At 37.5% G+C, this 19,553-nt stretch overlaps 2 protein-coding genes across 2 annotated transcripts in view; one reads left to right on the forward strand and one right to left on the reverse strand.

The window, feature by feature from the left end:
- Positions 1 to 8,850, reverse strand: part of LOC106081286 (serine/arginine repetitive matrix protein 2) — a 62,335-nt gene extending 53,485 nt beyond the window's left edge. The window contains exon 1 of the mRNA XM_013243154.2: positions 7,457 to 8,850. Coding sequence (XP_013098608.2) covers positions 7,457 to 7,933 — 477 coding nt within the window. The 5' untranslated portion in view covers positions 7,934 to 8,850. The remainder of the gene's footprint in view (positions 1 to 7,456) is intronic.
- A 2,607-nt stretch (positions 8,851 to 11,457) lies between these two features.
- LOC106081291 (small ribosomal subunit protein uS15) lies at positions 11,458 to 12,426 on the forward strand. Its single transcript, XM_013243167.1, has 3 exons — positions 11,458 to 11,554; positions 11,818 to 11,945; positions 12,020 to 12,426. The coding sequence occupies exons 1-3, from the start codon at positions 11,532 to 11,534 to the stop codon at positions 12,322 to 12,324; spliced, it is 456 nt and encodes a 151-aa protein (XP_013098621.1). The 5' UTR covers positions 11,458 to 11,531; the 3' UTR covers positions 12,325 to 12,426.
- Positions 12,427 to 19,553: the final 7,127 nt, after the last annotated feature.

A 19,553-nucleotide genomic window follows, 5' to 3' on the forward strand; every position in this document is an offset into this window, starting at 1 on the left:
GTGTGTGTGTGTCCCGCACTGGCAGTCAGAAGGAGTTCCACTTTAGATTATCATTTCTTTGAGAACTTGTCTGATTTAGCTGATGTATACAATCACAGGTAGGGATTAGTAGACAACATCCTTCTATTGTTCCTGTGGTATCACAATGGACGAAAACGTTTAACTAACTTAGGAGTGCATAAAGGATACATTTTCTCCTGTAGATATAAATATGATAAAGACAATCTTTCAAAACTGACGCTTTTGAACGCATGCACTAAATTAAAGGTTGTTGTTGTTGTAGCATTGTGTTATACACTGAGGCGCCAACCCTTGTCGATGAAGAACTCCACCGGGGCAATCCGATGCGAACAATCGGCTGCCATTGGATTGACTTAATTAATGGTATTAAAGTATTAAATAAATAGTATTACAATAAAGTTAAACAGTACTCCCTCAAACTTTCACAGAAATGACTTTTGCTCGAAACACCAGAACCTGTTTCAGAGATATGTATGGGCCAATATAGATAAATAATTTGCAGCAATATAAGTTCAATATTTGCGGGTTCTTTTGGATACTGCTCTTACATTTTGCTCTTCAAATTGACGATATTAATTCCAGAATTTGCATTGCACTACAGACCCGGCCCAATTAAAGAAAAATAGGGATCAGAGAATGGAATCAAACCATTCACTTTTATTAGACTTTCATAAGTACCTTGCTTTTGACTTACATTACAGCAACTACTGCTGTAGATTTGTTTTTGGTTGCTTTGTGACGCACTTTATTTGTAGTAGCAACGAAACGAAAGCTGTCACACTCAAAAATAATATACAATTTCCACCATTCGTTAAGGGTCTATTACACGGTATGTATGTATTTTTACATCACTTTTAAAAATAGCACATGTGATTTTTTTAGTTTTTGTTTAGAGCGTGCTCTATTCCTTCTGACAAAAACATAATGAAATCGGCTGTTAACCACCTTGCTCACAAATGTAACCATTTTCACATTTCACATTTTTAGATTATGTCATAGGAAAATAACATACAGGTGTAATAGCAAAAGTTATGAATCGTATGTAAATTGACAACTTGACATGTCATGAGACAACTACATGCCGTGTAATAGTGGCTTAAGTATTCGTTGCCTTTTTAGAGTGATACGAAGAAAAAGTGTAGGAAAATATTTCATAAAGGCCAAATATCTTATTTGAAAATAATATAAACTAATGGTAACTCTTCACATTTCCTTCCATTGATATCAGAAAAAACTCAATATAATATTGTCATGAAAGTATGTGCGATCATTCATTAGGCAGTGAGAACATTCATACCATTCGCTCTGTGTTCGTTGCTTTTGAGAGTATTGAGTGAGATTGGAGGCCACCGTGGCCGAACGCCTGGGTTCAAATCTCAGCACGAACATCAGAAAAAAATTTTCAGCCGTTCTCCCCTTACTAATGCTGGCTACATTTTTGAGGTATTCTGCCAGGTAAAAACTTCTCTATCAAATGGTGTCGCTATGTGGCTGGTTGTTCGGACTCGTCATAAAAAAGTAGACCTCATATCATTGAGCTTAAAACTTTAATCAGACTGCACTCATTGATATGAGAAGTATCTCCTGTTCTTTAATGGAATGTTCATAGGAAAATTAGTAGGGTGATATTAACAGAAGACATGCAATGCAGCGAAAATAATAAAATAAATTTTTCAAGTGTTTTTGCCTGTTAAGGCGAAAATCATTATTTTATAATTCTCATTTTTTATTTCTTTTTTGAGACGAGCTTAATGAACGAAAAATGTTTGCAATGGAAAAGTAAAGCCAGACGATACCACAACACCAACAATAGTATGGCTCGTTTCGATTCGTGGTGGAAATCTCATTGGATACTTTTAGGTGTGAAGTCTTCAAGGGTCGTATGTTAATTGAAAACAGCAAAATACAAGAAATTTGTTTCAATTGTCCGATGTTTTTCATTATGCGAAGTCTGCATAATTGAAATACGTTTCAATTAACCGAAGTTTGTAGAATAAATAATGTTTTTCCATTGGCGGAACTTCAGTAAAGTAAAGGCTTTGTAATTAAAAGATCTGGACTTATAAACATTGTGAGTAATAGAAATTTGTGCAATAAGTTAAATCGTAACACTGATCAAACGCAAAAATATTATAATGCTCTCAATTAAGCGGAGTTGATTTGATATGTGGCTTTTTTTTGCCATAAATTTGTATCTCAATTAAGCAGTTTTTCAATTAACCGGGTTTTCAATTAAACGGAATGAAATTTGTTAAATAGTTCTTAAAATCAATTAGTTGAAGTGATTTTTTCTTCAATTGACCGATTTTTTCAATTAAAAGGTGTTCAATTAAGCAGATAAGACTGTAAGTACCACACTAACAACGATCAACACCATTTCTGCTAGCTGTTCTTTTCCCAATGTGCAAGTGTTTGTGTGTGTAGTGGCATATTCTTTCTCTACGCAGCTACACTACTCCCATGGTAATAGTAATAAATTGTTCAAAATTTTTCTGAAAACTTTTGGGGAGTAAGATTTTGCAAAGCTTTCTAGTATATAGTAGCCATTATTGTACAATAAACACACTTTGGCATTTCGTTAATGATTGTTTAGGACTGTAATGACCCTATTTTAATCCACGTGAAATTGTTTCGATTATCTGTCGTGGAAACTTAAAGGACATGGAACTCTGCGACTAAAATGGGATGCGTCCACAGGGATTTGGGTCTGAGTCGAGTGGGTCTGGCTGGGCAGGTAAACGGGTGTCGTGTGGTCCTTGGTCACAATCGGCACATACATCATGCACGTCGGCATTTATCCTTGCTCTGTAGGAGTTGAGGCGGCTTCATCTGCCGTATCGTAATTAAGCCAGAACTACTCTGGTTTGCAATTTCTTCAGGTGCCATGGGAGGCGATCGTTCTCCAAGGACATTCACCCGGTAGCTATTTACCGCATCTGCATGAATGTTGTCTAGACCCTCTGTTATGACGCTTTATTTAGATGTTCTCTATTGTAGCAGTGGACGGTGGTTACCTATCCACAAGAAGAGGATTAATTTCTCCATCGACCATCACAGTCAGCTCAGTATTCACCTCACGCGTATTTGTAGTGAACAATGTGGCTGAAGATTTGGTGGCAGATATCTTTAGATTTCTTGCAGCGAAATATGAGGGAAGTTCGTTGAGGTAGACGTTCATTCAAAGCAGTTGTTGTTATATGCAGTCTTCGAAGTCCATGCTGATGCTCGGCGAATGGAAATTCTCCTACGAAGCTCGGGAGGAGTAATGCCTCAAGCGTCTTGGCTAATGGTGAGAGAAGGGAGATCGGTCTATACGGCTCCCCCAAACTCAGGTCTTTTTCTGGGTGCAGTAGCGAGACCATTCTCCCCAGACATCGGGAACTATAAGAGTGTTCAAACACAGGTTGAGGACAGAAGTAAGGTACTTAACTGCAGGTAGATCCAGGTTCTTCGTCGGGGCCCAACGCCTTGGATGACTTGGCGCCACGGATAACATTCGTAACTTCGCACACGGTAAATTGTGATGGCTATCCATCGGCTCGGAGACCACGAATACGACGAATGCGTTTCCTCCTTACCCTGTTACTAATATCAGCTCGCTGATTCTTGGGTTGGTGGGATCCGTACAACGAATCCCACCAGACTCGTCTGCGAGTACCACTGCCTGCGCCGAGAAATTGGGCCACACTTGTGGAATTCGACCGGCTGGTATAAAGCGAGAGGCTGCTGCGTTGATGTTATCTCGGAATTTCCTCTCTGCAACTAGAACATTTGAGGGGGGGTGTCAGGTCACTGAAGCGGCGATTGGTGTACTCTCTGCATAATGTCGATTGATTGATTGATGACAAATGTCGGGCGCTCAGTGGTTATGAAGTCGGGTGGTCGGTCGATGGTGAAAATTATGATTATGGCCAGATAGCAGCCCACTTATGTCGAGTTTGTAAGCCTGGCCGTTAATAGGGACACAGCTACCAATCGGCGGTATGTACACGTTGTATAGCTCTATCTCGGCAGTACAGGACCCGACAGCTGTCTCCATGCATTCCGTGTAGGTGTCACTAGCGCCAGGCGCAGGCGATATATGTCTATACTGCACGGAATGGTGTATCCGTGACAACTGTGCAAGCTTCAGGTGTTGGTCAGCTTTGTCTCCTGAATCGCTGCAACCGTTATGTTCTTCCGACCTATAAAATCTACTATCTCGTCGATCTTGCCGAGTTAGTGAGTTTTATTTTTATTGTAATTTGTAATTATCTGGCGAGTTAGTTGAAGGTAATAGCAGAAATCTTTGTGGGAAATTTCAATCGGATATCAAATACGCTCTCTAGAGGCCCAAGAAATATTTTTGGGAAAACGTTTTATGTTGGATAGAAATTAAAAGAAATACTAGGCCATTATAAATGATTTTAGGATTACACGAAATTTCATCAAAATCAGTCTAAAGAAATGACGAGCTTTGTGAATCACAATTTCTTGATTGCCATATCTGTTAGCATGTCCACCTAATAATGATAGCATTCATCAAGTAAAAATATCGGCTTGAAATTTTGCAGATATGTGCTACTTTTTCATGTAGGCCTTGGGTAAATGCATGGAGCTGGCAACATATTGATGGCACTATCGATATTTAATTTTTTGGCTGAATATCGATTGATATTTATCCGATTGATAATATCTCAACAGTTAATTTATTTTGCAAAAATAAGCAATCCGACGCTGAATGTATCCTTTAAGATACATTACGCCTATAGAGGGCGCAATTTTCATCCAATTAGACTAACATTTTGTACTATGATTTCACTCATGACTTCCAACTGACTTTATTAAGCTTGGTTTTATTTGGTCTATGCATTGACATTGCTTCTAAATAAATCGATCTCCTGATTTTTACTTCTCATTTTCGTTTGAAATACAGGTAATGGGGAATTAACAATAGTATCGATACTATCGATATATATTATTAAAACTATCGAAAATATCGAATATTGCGATTATCTAATATTGCACATGGGCTGTTTTGGTTCAGAATTGGATAGAGCCCCCATATAAACCAATCGCCTGTTTTGATTTCTGGTGCCATATATGCCTTAGTCTTCATCCGAATTGGTTGAAATTGGTACGTGAAGTACACTAATGACCTCCAATTCTCACACCATAATTCACCCAGATAGGTCCATAAATAGATAAAGCTCCCATATAAAACGGTCCCGGCATTTGACTTCTTGAGCCTTAGTGCTTGTGCTCCTTGACTGATATTTTGTAATTCAACAACACTTGTGCTCCTCCAAGAGTCACACCAGAATTATTTTTTGTTAGATTAGCGAGTCTATTTTTTGAAACAGACTCACTAATTTTAGTCTATTGTGATGCCACAATAGCTACAGATCATGCCTCTTGTGGGAGACAAACCACGACTCGTTTGTAACACCTCGAAATATTTATCTGCAATTACATAAAGTAGATGCATGTATTCCTTATCATTATACTGTATCTTTCTTTTTCCATCTTCTTAGTCTTCTCTACCGCCTTCTAGGGCGAACAAAATGGGCCTAAGGCTTCCGAGTGAAGGGTGCCTTCCTACCTAATTTTGTTGAATTTCCAAAAAAGGACTGGTCTGTCGCTACTGTGGAATCATTATGGACTAAAAAGTAAAAGTGAGTCCATTCAAAATCCAACAAGTCCAGCAAGAAGAAGTAACCATGTTTTCTGTCTCTTTTTGTTCAATACTATTCTTAGTAGCTATTGTCTCTATTATTTTTTCCACCACTGTCTACAGGGACCGGCCAATATTAGTATACAGAGAAGCACATCGCTGGATCTAGTGTTCTATAAATGAAATATTGATAACAAGTCTTACAAAACATATTTGATTTTCTCTATAAATAACATTATTGCCAAGAATGTTTTACCATACGATTCAAAAAAATTAGATGAACATTTTAGACAAATCTTTCTGGGAATTCCAATTATATATTCAGATAAAAAAATACATAAAGAAAGGGTATTGGCAGTAAGAATCACGAAATGGGGCAGACTTCAAAAAAGGATAAAACTGCCCATTTGTCGCACCAACGGTAACGCTGGCTTTGTGGCATTTGAATTGAAAAAGTTACTTTATTCTGCTTTCTTATACGTAGATATTCATAGAACCTAAGAATTCCAGCTCTTAAAATTTGTATGTATAGGTCATCATGATATCACCAATCTGTACAATCCCATGGCAGACGGTTGTACGTAACGGATTGACCCGATGGAATCCTTCATCGGCAAGGGCTGCCGCCTCGGTGTACAATACACTGTTACAACAACAACAAAAACAACAACAACCAATTGTATTTGCTTAATTTCAATCTACTAACTATACATCTCATCGTAATACAATTCAGATAAATATATATCAATGCTTGCTTTACGTAGTTTCTTCACTTTCTTAAGGAAGCTTTCATTTATTTTTTTTTTAATTTATATTTTGTCTCCTTCCAAGTAATTTCCAATCAAACCGCTTAAAAAAAGTAATTTTCTGTGCTCTTGTTCAGCTCCTCTTTTGACGCAGTTTTTATTTCCTAAATCTATGTTTAGCGTCGTCCTTCTATGGGTCTCTTCAGTTTAAGAAGCAAAAATTGTCTGGGACAAGATCAGTAATACGGTGGCTGCCACACCATTAATGAGTTTTTTAGCCAAAAATGAAATACACGTAGTCCGCGAAACTTCCAAATTAGCTTTGCGTTTTTTATATCCAACAGGCTAGGTAAATGAAAATTTTCTTTCATCTAATACGGCATTATTCGGGCCATGGTGCATACCTTATCCCCACGTCAATGGAAAGGCGCCCCACTACTGGAAGCATTGGGAAGAGGGAATGCATGGGAACTGTTTGCTAAAAAATATATATAGGCAATCTTGTATCTATTATAACATAGCCTTTATGAGGAAGGTTTAATTAATAAAACAAATGAAAAATATAACTCCTTTAGTATTATGGAAAATTCTCATCGGCGTGAGTGGCACAATTCTTTTTTCAGTTCTGTGAGGCTGCAATTGCTGTTCAATTTTTTTTTTTGGATAGTCGAGCTAATTGACAACATGCCCTTATCAAATAATAAGGGCACCGCTAATATTTTTTGTAGTTCATTTCGTTGCATACCTAGCGTTGTGTACGAAAGAGCAAAAAAGACAGCAAAATGTCATACGAAATACTTAAAAATAGCTTAAATACCCCATATAGTTGCCGCTCTTAAAAGTAGCAACAGTTTGTCGCCAATGTGTGATTACTAATCACTGTAGTCTCGAAGTTAAACGAAAGAATATAAACAAAATAGTAAAACAATACATACATACATACATATGGGTTTGCTTAGAAATGTAGGTCCGTATTTTTATTGGCATAAAAGATATTAGCGCTGAAATAGAAAGAAAAGTTCAAGGGATTCATTACCTCGCTGCCACTCGTTGTACCATCGGATATTCCAACATCTAAGAGATTTGTGCGACGACTGCGTAAACGGCGCTGCGCTGCATTACGTTGAAACTCATCGGAATCTCCTTCGTCGTCGTCTTCGTGGTGAACGGCGACAGCGGAATTGACTTTGTTGTTGCCGCTGCGGCTATTGCCGGCAGCCGAATGACTACTCATCTGATTTTGCCGGTTACGAAGTCTGCGTGAACACGATGGTGCATCGTCAAGATCTTTTTTACAAGCATTTCTCTGATCTTTTCGGATGTCCAAGTCTTCCCCATCACTGGAGCTTTGTTCAGAGAAGATAGATGACGACGACGACTCTTCTGAATCATCAAACTCAATGCGCATAACGATACGACGTTTTCTTTTCGGATCACTGCGAGTCGGATATCGGCCCCTACTCCCCGAAGGCCGAGAATCCAACTCACTATAATCACTGGAGTCTTCAGCCATGGCGATGATGCCGCGGCAGCTCTGGGTTATTCAATTGTTCACTGTTCAGTTATTTTAGTGTCTTTCTATTGCTTTTGGTTCAAATTAATTCAATTGGTTGGTTGCATGTGGAGATGTCTTTGCATCGTTTATTTTCTTCATATACATGCAGAAAACAAGCTCTATATTGCAAAATAATATTTATTTGCAATATTTATATGCAAAATAATACTACATGAATCAAAATAATTTGTTTTTCGTTTCTTGCTTTCTGTTCTTTTGTTTGCTTCAATACTTTGGTTGGTTGGTCATTTAGGTGGTATACAGTATAGAAGAGGGAGTGAGTGAGAGAACGGTGTTTGAGAACTAACTTGGATAGCGAATGACAAATGTGGGTAGAGTATAGGTACAAACACCGCACGGCTTTTTCGTTGCCGATGCGAGATACAATCGCAACTTTTCTTTCGGTTTCTTCGCACACTGGGGCTTATTTGAATGTATGTGTGCTGGGTCTGTTAGTTCTATTACGGCAAAGAAAGTCACCAACTCTTTTTTCCAAGTTCAGAACTGAACTACGTAATTTAATATAAAAAAAGTGTTAAAACTTGAGATAGGTGATAGAATATGCATGTCTTTTCAGCGTAGCGCAATGTTCTTAAATTTCTTTGTACCCCTTTTTTAGCATGGAACACGGACTTATTTTCTTGGTCTTGAGAACTGTGGCACTATGTATTTCAAACGCTTTTTTACATTCAAATAATCACGCGTGTCAAACACTTTTCATTGCACGAAACTTATTGGGCATTTATTTCTATATTTTTCGTATTTTTATAGATTTTCAATGCATTTTTGAAGCATTATTTCAACTTTAATAATTTGTGCACTCGCAATTAGTTTTCGCTTGGTCTGTAGTCTCCGTTCGTCGTCGTCGTGCTTGGTGTTGATATTTCAATGTTGTCAGCACATGGTATCTAAACTCAATCAAATACATTGGCGGCTGCGGTGCAACTTTCTATGGCCAGCACTTATTTAAGAAATCCCGACGTTGGAGCATGTCAAAGCATAGACAGATAATGTATAAAATTCCAGTGCAATATTTGTACTGGATAGTTATCGATGTCATGCGATAATAAGTGATTTGCATTGTTTAGTATTAAGCGCAGTATGCATCTCTGACGAAATTTTCGTTACCATAGGAAATGCATCGACATACCCTAAACGAAATTTTTGTTGTCGGCACCGTTACACAGCTCAAAATGAAATTTTCTCTGCGTAACATTACTTACAGCACATGTGTACTTTAATTGCCGAAAATGATTGAAATTCGGCGAAAATTGTTTGTCGCCATCTTGTATTCTATACATCTATTTTTCAGTGGCGTCATAAATGTCTTAGCTGTATCCGCTAGAGTTGCATATTCAGCATTAAAGTAGGTATTAAGATCGTTCACTGTGGAAAGTTTTCACAAAACACTCTTTTCTTGAACGCGTATCTGGGCGCAAAACATATGATTTGAATATGTTTACTGTTCAAAAATTGTTTTGCAGTCCATAAATTAGAGAAATTATTTTATTAAAATCATATTAAACCACATTATTACCACTTTCCATTGAAACTTTGAAAATTACATAAACAAGCTTATTTCTAGAAATTTGTGCGCAGCAAAAGGCGCATGGTATTTAACTCAGTCAAAAGAGTTAAATACCATGTGCATTAGATTACTTAAGCACGCATGAGTTCTCTTCGTGGTATGTAACTCCAGCTACATGACACGCGAACAGCTAATCGCGGCCTAGGCAAAGAGAACGGGAGAGTATATGAGAGCAAGCTATGTTTTGAGAGTTTGGTAAGTGAGAGCTTGCAAATTTTTTACTAGAGAAATTTGCAGCATCGAACAGCTGTTTTATGAAAACCAGCTGCTTAATTCAAATAAATAGTAAAAGAGATTAAAGGCTATTCTTACTCTCCTGCAAATTTTTACTGGCAAATTTCTAGCCCAGCTGATTGATGGAATTTTGCAATTTCAGAGTATTATCAAAATTTCACTAGAACGTCAAACGCTTTGTTTGGTTTTTAAAGGATTTTTGCATTTTGTTTCTTTTTTCACATTTTGATTATTTTAATTTATAATTTACACGTTTATAATGATAAATCATTTATCCTTGTGGCTGCTACGAATGATAATGCAAATAAAAACTATAATGCAAATAAAAACACAGCCCAGTGGGAATTTTCGCCACCAACCCCCATGGTACATTTAGAAGTTATTGTCATTAGCACAATAACACAAATCTTCTCCCAACGAGATTACCTTGATTGGCAAACGCCGTAAATTCAAATGTCAAAGTGGATTTTTTATCATAACAAGACTGTTTTGTTGCTTATCGGATCAAGTAAACTATTTTTTTTTAGATTTTAAATCACAGTTGTGTTAACAAGCGTTTGACATTTAGATTTATTGCAAAATCAAAACAAAAATAAAGAAATTTTACTCAGCTGTTTGCACGACCTCACCTTATAAGTGTATCCTGACGATACCCACAGGTTTGTAAAGTTGACATGGTACAACTACTCATAAGCACAACAACAAAAATCTACCCCCAACGAAACCACATTGAATGGCAAATGCTGTAAATTGAAATGTCAAAGTGGTTTGAGAAATAAACTTTGTTTTACAAGTTATCTCAAGGCGGATTAAAAAGGTGGTCTCACACGAACTGGCGTTAACAGCTGACTAGGTTTGACGGTATTAAAATGACAGATTTTTGTTTCCATTCTATTTGTTGTTATCATCTTTCTCGCATATTCTCTGTTCACGTACGCAAACGTATACACACGCGCACACAAATTTCTTTGCGTGTGTTGGCAAAACTACGATCAGCTTGATGACAGATTGCACCATATGATTTGTGGTTGATGTACTAATGAGAACACCTTTAATTGTTTCGCCATGAAGTGATCTTTTACATATGTATTTTATATTTGTATTTTCTTCATTAAAATACTGTTTTTTGCCCATGTGTGGAATATCGGATCAAATAGAACATCTTTTTAAGATATAAAAAAAATATCACAGCTGTGATATCAAGCCTTTGACATTTAGATTTACTGCAAAATCAAACCAAAAAAAAAAATTATTTTCAACTGTTCGCATGACCTCACCTTATTAATGCATCCTGCCATGTGATTAAAAACGCAAATGAGTAGGAGTTCTACCAAAAGACATTTTGTCAGCATGTTTTCATATGAAAATGAAAATATTTTTCACTTCATGTTTTCATAGAAGGAGAAGGGAAAAACAAAGACAATACAACATTGAAAGAGAATTGAGCCCCTAGACAGTAATTGATATCATACGATAACAGATTAAAATAACCGAATAATCGAGATTTGCAATATATAGTACCAATGCACAGCAATGGATACGATTTTTCTCTTATAATATATGATATGGAAAATCGTAACTACCTTAATGTTTTGCGCGTTTATTGAAGTCTTGTTTAACGGCTCTGTTTTACATTAACGTCATTCATAATGTTGGCAGCAATGATTTTCGCCATAGTGTTCCATTTTTTACATCCGTTTCGCTCTTTTTGGTGTGAAATAAAAATCTGACAAGATGGGTCGTATGCACGCTCCTGGGTAAAATTCCATATTTCTCTTAATTATCCAATGGAAATTTTAAAATAATGACCAAGCAGATGAGCGGCTGAATTCTATGATCGTATAGCATTGAAAAATTGGTGTATAGGTTATTGTATAAGTCAAATATCTGAAATTGATTTGTGTGGGATCCATGTGTTTTTTTTTTGTTGGCAGCCGCTCGTCTGAAACGCCTGATTAGTGGTTCTCATAAACTAGCGTGGATTTCATTTTTCTAAAGGAAATTTTTTGCTCTCTTGCAGTAAGGGTATTTCCCAATCAGCTTTACCCTACAGAAGAACCGTTCCCTCATGGTTGAAGCTTAACTCGGAAGATGTTAAGGAACAAATCAAGAAATTGGGCAAAAAGGGTTTGACCCCCTCCAAAATTGGTATGTTTGCTATGAGTTGCAATTTATAAAGATTTATGTATAAAACTAATTGCTTTGTTTTCGCTTCACAACAGGTATCATTCTTCGTGATTCCCATGGTGTTGCCCAAGTTCGCTTTGTTAATGGCAACAAAATTTTGCGCATCATGAAATCGGTCGGCCTTAAGCCCGATATCCCTGAGGATTTGTACCACATGATCAAGAAGGCTGTTGCCATCCGCAAGCATTTGGAACGTAACCGCAAGGATAAGGATGGTAAATTCCGCCTCATTTTGGTTGAATCCCGTATCCACAGATTGGCCCGCTACTACAAGACCAAGAGTGTCCTCCCACCTAACTGGAAATACGAGTCCAGCACAGCTTCCGCCTTGGTTGCTTAACTTCGCTAGAGTTTGTGCAGGAGACAGTGTTTTTATAAGTTTTTTTCCCCTTTATATTTTAAAAATATAAAACGTGCATAATAAAACAAACAAACAAAATGATGTGAAATTGTGGAAAACATATATGGCAATTACTTGAACAGTGGTGATTAATAACATTTGGCTAGAAACTGTAATGCGTCTTGTGTTGCTTTGACTCGCAATCACGAATCGGTGTTGTATACCTTGCACAGAATCACTATATATATAGAATGTGCTTAAGGGTAAAGGATGTATGGACAATCGGATCCGGAGTCATTGGCTTAAGGAGGGAATTATAATTTGAAGTGCAGATCAAATGTATAGAGCCTGTTACAACTGGAGAATGCGTCCAAAGGTGTACAGACGAAATTAGTAAAAGGGAAATAACCTCTGATATGAGCGGTAGAAGTAAAATCAAAAAGTTCACGTATGCCAACAAGAACGACAAGCGTTTGCTCTTAAAAGGACGTTCTTGGAGCGCTTGGTATTTGTATCGCTTTTCCGATAGTCTTGGCTGGCCTGGAATGCATCATGCTTAGTGTGCTTGTTAACTGTTTCGACCTATGCAGAAGAATGTTACATTAAGAATAAACAAGTAAGTTCCACGGCACCAATCGATGCCCATCAACAAGGACATATTTCTATAATTGAAGCTGTCAACTACATTCGACTATGGATGTTCGTTCTGCTGCAACTCAAAGAAAACAAAATTTTTAAAATTAGGATATAAGCAGAGGCCTCTTACGAGAGACAGGTTTATCTGACAAATGTGGTTAGTTTAAAGTTTGGGGCTAAAATTTTCAGAAGTTTAATCCATAGATAGATTTAATTTAATTTTATATTTAAACATGCCCTGTACTAGTATATCTGGTAATTTCTATACATTGTAGCAAACATAAGCGCCACAGGGTTAGTTGGGGTTTTGTCAACGCTGCTGTAGCAGTTTGTTGTACACTGAGGCGGCAGCCCTTGCCGATGAAGGACTCGATCGGGTCAATCAGGTACGTACAACCGGCTGCCATGGGATTGGGGATTTTGTCAAGGGTAGTCTAATTTGTATTAGAGAACATTATGTGGTCATTGAAAGTAAGTCTACGATTGTACGTTGGGTAGAATAGGTGGAAATCCAGGTGTTGAAACTTTTTGCGGGTGCTTAGCCCACCACCGCCCAGAGGCCTTTCTACGCTTATGTGCAGGACAGAGACGAAGTCAGGATTTTATTTTGGGGAAGAGGCCAACCCCACCTTTGTTTCAAAATTGAATATTGCCAAAATTCTTGTTACTGTGATATTGGTAAAGATACTTAATTTTTTTTTTTTTGACAATTTTGGTCGTCACTGGGTGCAGGAACTGACATATTGGCGGTGACATTTGGTCATAAAGTCAAAGCTGAACTCCACTCATTGCCAACACGGTGCAAATATCTTTTGGAAGTTGTATTGATGGCTTCGAACGCAAGAAAACGGCAACGGCACTAGCTGCTGCTCCGTGTGAACAGGTTCGCATTAACGACGAAAAATACCCAAGAATAGAACTGCCTTCTAGCTCCAGTTGGGAAAGAGGAATCTTAATAAAATTTGGACAAAAATTTCCCGTCATGTTTTTAAAGGAAAATTGGCTTGCGGAAAGTCGGCAATTTTTTATATCCCAAAAATCAAATAAAATATTTCTCACAATTCTTAGGAGTGAGATTTCTGGAATCCATTTTAATGTCCTGTAACATTTGATGGTTTCTATAAAAAAAATAAATTTATGGTAATAAACCTACTTCTTTTGACAGCAGGTTCTATTTTATGCCAAAATCATTAAATCCAGCTTTCTTCGCTAAATGGTCATAAAATATTAAGAAAATGATTTTTTCTGTTGTAGGGGCTAGAAAATTATTTTTTTTTTTCAAATTAATTTTGAAAGTTTTAGTACCTAAATGTAACGGATTTAAAAAAAACTATTCGATCGATAAATACTGTTTAACTGTATCGCAATTTTGAAATTTTTAGGTCAATCCGTAAATAAAGCACCATTTTGTACGTTTTAGTACCTAAATGTACAAAATCCAAAAAAATCTTCTAGTCATCCGTTGCATGATGCTAAGATGTACCTGTATCCCTAATTTCACAGATGTAGCTCAGTCTGTAAATAAAGTACCACTTTGTACGTTTTAGTACCAAAATTAATGAATATCAAACAAATCTTCTAATCGTCCGGTACATACTGTCAAGATGTGCCTGTATCCCAAATTTCAGATCTGTAGCTCAATCTATAAAGAAAGTACTAAATATTGGGTTGCCCAAAAAGTAATTGCGGATTTTTTAAAAGAAAGTAAATGCATTTTTTATAAAACTTAGAATGAACTTTAATCAAATATACTTTTTTACACTTTTTTTCTAAAGCAAGCTAAAAGTAACAGCTGATAACTGACAGAAGAAAGAATGCAATTACAGAGTCACAAGCTGTGAAAAAATTTGTCAACGCCGACTATATGAAAAATCCGCAATTACTTTTTGGACAACCCAATAGTAGCAATTACAGCACTTAAGTACTTTTTATTCCACTCCTGGTACGATTTCAACATTTCATATTTGGTAAAACTTATCGTATATTTGTCAAGACATCGATCATTTTTATTTAATTTTACCCTTCTCCGTTCACTTTAAGGTAAGTAAGCTATTACGTACTTTTTGGTACCGAAATTTCAGATTTTTTTAAAATAATAACTTTGTCAGCCAACATATATTTCAAAGTATAATTTAAATGTTAAATTTCAGAGCTCTAGTTCAATCCGTAAAGAGAGTATGAATGGGTACCAAATACGGCACTAAGCGTACGTTTTTTCCGTTTCCATTACTATTTTTCATATTGTTTTCTATATATCCTCTTTATTTTGTAACAACAATCATTTAAGCGAAATTTCAAAGTTCTAGCTCTACCCATTCGCCCCATGCAAAGTTCACCTATTTTGTACATTTATTGGTACTTTTTTGTTCCTAAATGTCCAAAATGCCAAAAACTCTTTTGGCTCCCAATTAAGGTTGCCATAGTGTAACTCAATTAACAAGCATGGTACCAAAAAGTACCAATTACGGTACTACACGTACCAATACCCACTTCCGGTACTATTTTGGGAAATTTTTATCATCAAATCTTATTTTTTCGAGACGCTGTTTAGTCATAATTTTGCTGTTTAGTCATAAGTTTGCGCTGGGTAAAAAGGCACCATTTCGTACTTTTTAGTACCTAAACGTACGAACATCACAAAACCGCTTCTTATCGCGCGCCTACGACCAAAGGCCCATATTCGTGCCAAATTTCATGACACTAGCTTTAGCCGTTTGGGGGCTTAGTCAGTCAGCCAATCACGTAGCGCTTTTATAAGTAGAGATAAATTTCATCAAAATCAGACAACGGAATCGAGGGCCAGGCGTAATGGGTTAAACTTTTGTCTTTAAAAATATTTATTGAAATTTGTCTATAGAAAAAAATTTTAGGAAAATGTTGTTTAGGACAGAGAAGCATAATAAAAACGTTTTAAAAATGTTTATGCAAAATTTAAATTTTGGTTTTAGAAAATTATCTCGAGGTTAGATTGACTTTAACCGGCATTAGTAAGGGGATAACCACCGTTAAACATTTTTCTCATGTTCACGCCGGGATTTGAACCCAAGCGTTCGGCGTTATAGGTGCCGCGGGAACGTTATGACCATTGGTTATTTAAAAGCGCCAATAACTCGCCTTATCATATCGAGTAGCAGAGGCACTTGCACCCGTGTTCACAAAACTCAAAACAGCAGTTGTTGTTGTTCTGGCAATGTGTTGCATACTGAGGCGGCAGCCGTTGCCGATGAAAGACTCCATCGAGCCAATCCGGTATGTACAACCGGCTGCCAAGGATTGTAAACAGGTCAATAGGGTTAATGGTGCAAAAGAGACATTGGTGACTTTTAACTCCACGAGTTCGAAAAAATATTTGGGGCATGATGCCAGATACATTTTCGATTGAGGGGCTTTCTTAGCGACCAACAGTATGGGTTCCGCCGAAATCGCTCTACGGGTGATCTCATGGCACTTCTGTCGGAACGTTGGAGTCGCTCAATCCACCAGTATGGTGAGATTAAGGTTGTGGCTCTTGCACGGTGCACTGGCTTCGTTCGATTTATTTCGAGCTTTCTCAGAGATCGCACTATTCGAGTCGTTATAGATGGGTTCGCATCCAATGAGCACAAATCGACCGCAGGTGTACCACAGGATCTGTTCTTTCTCCTTCCCTTTTTCTAATTTTCATCAACGATCTGTTGGGTCAGAATCGAAGCCGATCTACTCATTTGCGGATGACAGTAATCTCTGTCATTCGTACTCATTCGACCATAAGCCAAGTCTTCGAGAGATTGAGGACAAGAGGAGGGTTATGGACGATACACCCTGCCAGGATTTGTTGGCCATTTCTGAGTGGGGTCGAATGAATCGAGTAGATTTCAATGCACGGAAGTCCAGTGCTGCTTGTTGTCACACAAACGATCCGCTGACCCATTACGATCATCTTTGTCTATCAACGGTGTAGTTCTGGGAATGTTCTGGGCCAAACATGTATTCGAAATGTCGAAAAAAGCATTCAAGTGTTTAGGCTTCCTTAAACGGTGTAAGAATTACTTCACCCCGTCTGATCTTCTTAACATCTACACCACTTTCATAAGGCCGAAAATGGAGTACAACTCACATGTATGGGCTGAAGCTTCAAAATCATCCCTGGAGCTACTGGACTGTGTACAGGGGAGAGCGACGGCGTTGATTGGGGACAGTGGGGTATCCAACTCTATTGCCTCCCTTCATCATCGTCGCAATGTGGGTTGTTTGGCACTGTTCTATCGGTACTTTCATGGTGTGTGTTCGTTTGATATTCGTCTTCTTATTCCTGATGTAAGGATGTATGTCAGGGATACTAGACATTCCACAATGCATTATAGAGAGAATTTTTATTTCGCCCGAACCGTTCGTATGTGGAATCGACTTCCGGCTAATGTTTTTCCCACCCACTTTGACACCCAAAGATTTAAGACATGTCAATAAGCACTACATCCTTTTCCCCCCTCCAATTCCTAATTTCCTCTCGCCAACGCAATGCACTGCATTCATAGGGGACATCCCCCGCGTGTTGGCTGACAGAAAAAAAATACCTTACAAGATGGTGATTAACCATGCTCTCCATGACTTTAGAGAGAGCGGAGCATATCGCCGATAATTCAGTCACTAAATCTGCACTCAAGAAAGTGGAAAACCACTTCAGGTGATATAATTTTTTAGTGTAATTAGTGTCTCGACGTAGGAGAAAACGTGCCAATGCAAATTGCTAATTTTGCCAATGAACATTCCACTAAAGAACTGGGGCAAACTTCTCACATATCAATGAGTGCAGTCCGATTCAAGTTTATGCTCAATGATAAGGGGCCTACCTTTTATAGCCGAGTCCGAACGGCGTGCCAAAAAAGATTGCTTCACGGTTACCTTTTTGAGTAAATTTTAATGATCTATCAATAGCTCCACTTTGCAAATAATGCACCAAGTTTTTTCCAATTCAATTCCTTGGACAGGCGATTGTAAGTTTGGTATGCTCCTAAAAATGTAAAGATGTGCTACTAGATTATGGAGTTCTAATGACTATGAATATGACTGTTTGGCAAGCAATACAAAATTTGACATACTCGAGGTGGCCAACTTTCAAACTCCATGGATCAGCCTCTGGACCCACTAGGGTCCCCAACCTTGCATACTTATTGGAAAACACATCAAAATTGACTGTACATATCTCTATCCGTTCAAAAGTTCAAGAATTATTTCCAAGATTTTGCGATATGGCAACACTGCGGCGGTCGCGCTTGAGATTAAACTTGAATCGTACAGCTCTTACTGATATAAGAGACTAGTATCTCCGTTGTTCCATAATGGAATGTATGTACATGGGCAAATTTGCATTTATAAACTTGGCATTAGAATCAATGCCGAAGATGAAGAAAACATTTATGATCCCTTGTCGATAGCATTGAAAAACAAAATGAAAAACCAATCAACTTTAAAAACAAATAATTCACTTTAATTACAAAAAACAAGCCCGGAGTACTATCGTTAAACAAAAAAAAAAAACAAAACATAATAATAAAAATAAATGTGTTTTTATATAAGCAATACATATATACTAATGTTTTAAATATTTTTCTTTATAGGTATAACAAGTAAAAGCGTGCTAAGTTCGGCCGCGCTGAATCTTGGGAACCCACCACCATGGACTCTGCCAAAAATTTTTACAAAATAAAGTATGTTGTGGGACATAATTTTATTATACCAAACTTCCATCAAACAAGCAAAAATTAAAGCTTCTAGGAACCGAACAAGGATGATCGAGAGACCGGTTTACATGGGAGCTACATCAGGTTATAGACTGATTTTGGCCGTACTTGGCACAGTTGTTGGAAAATATAAAGGAACACCACATGCAAAATTTCAGCCAAATCGGACAAATATTGCGGCTTGTAAGGGATCAAGAAGTCAAATCAAGGGATCGGTTTATATGGGAGCTATATCAGGTTAAAGACCGATTTGGGCCCTACTTAGCACAGTTGTTGGAAGTCATAACATAACAAAACACCACATGCGAAATTTCAACGATATCGGACAAAAATTGCGGCATCCAGGGGCTCAAGAAGTCGAATCGGGAGATCGGTTTATATGGGAGCTATATCAGGTTATAGACCGATTTGGTTCACACATGGCACAGTTGTTCGAAGTCATAAGAAAACATCACATGCAAAATTTCAACCAAATCGAAAAAAATTGCTGCTTCTAGGGGCTCAAGAAGTCAAATCGAGAGATCGGTTTATATGGGAGCTATGTCTAAACCTGAACCGATTGGGCCCATTTGCAATCAACAACGACCAACATTGATAATAAGTATCTGTGCAAAATTTCAAGCAGCTAGCTTTATGCGTTCGACCTCTATCGTGATTTCGACGGACGGACATGGCTAGATCGATTCAGAACAACGAGACAATCAAGAATATATATTTACTTTATGGGGTCTTAGACCACCATCCTATGGTGGTGGGTATAAAAAAGAATAAGACATTTTAGGCATTAAAAAGTTGAAAGACCACAAACAAATTATTATGGCTCATTATATGCATAATGAATTGTTACATTTTCATAGTTAGTTATTTGTTTAA

Source organism: Stomoxys calcitrans, chromosome 2, assembly GCF_963082655.1.
Source record: "Stomoxys calcitrans chromosome 2, idStoCalc2.1, whole genome shotgun sequence".
Classification (NCBI taxonomy): Eukaryota; Metazoa; Arthropoda; class Insecta; order Diptera; family Muscidae; genus Stomoxys; species Stomoxys calcitrans.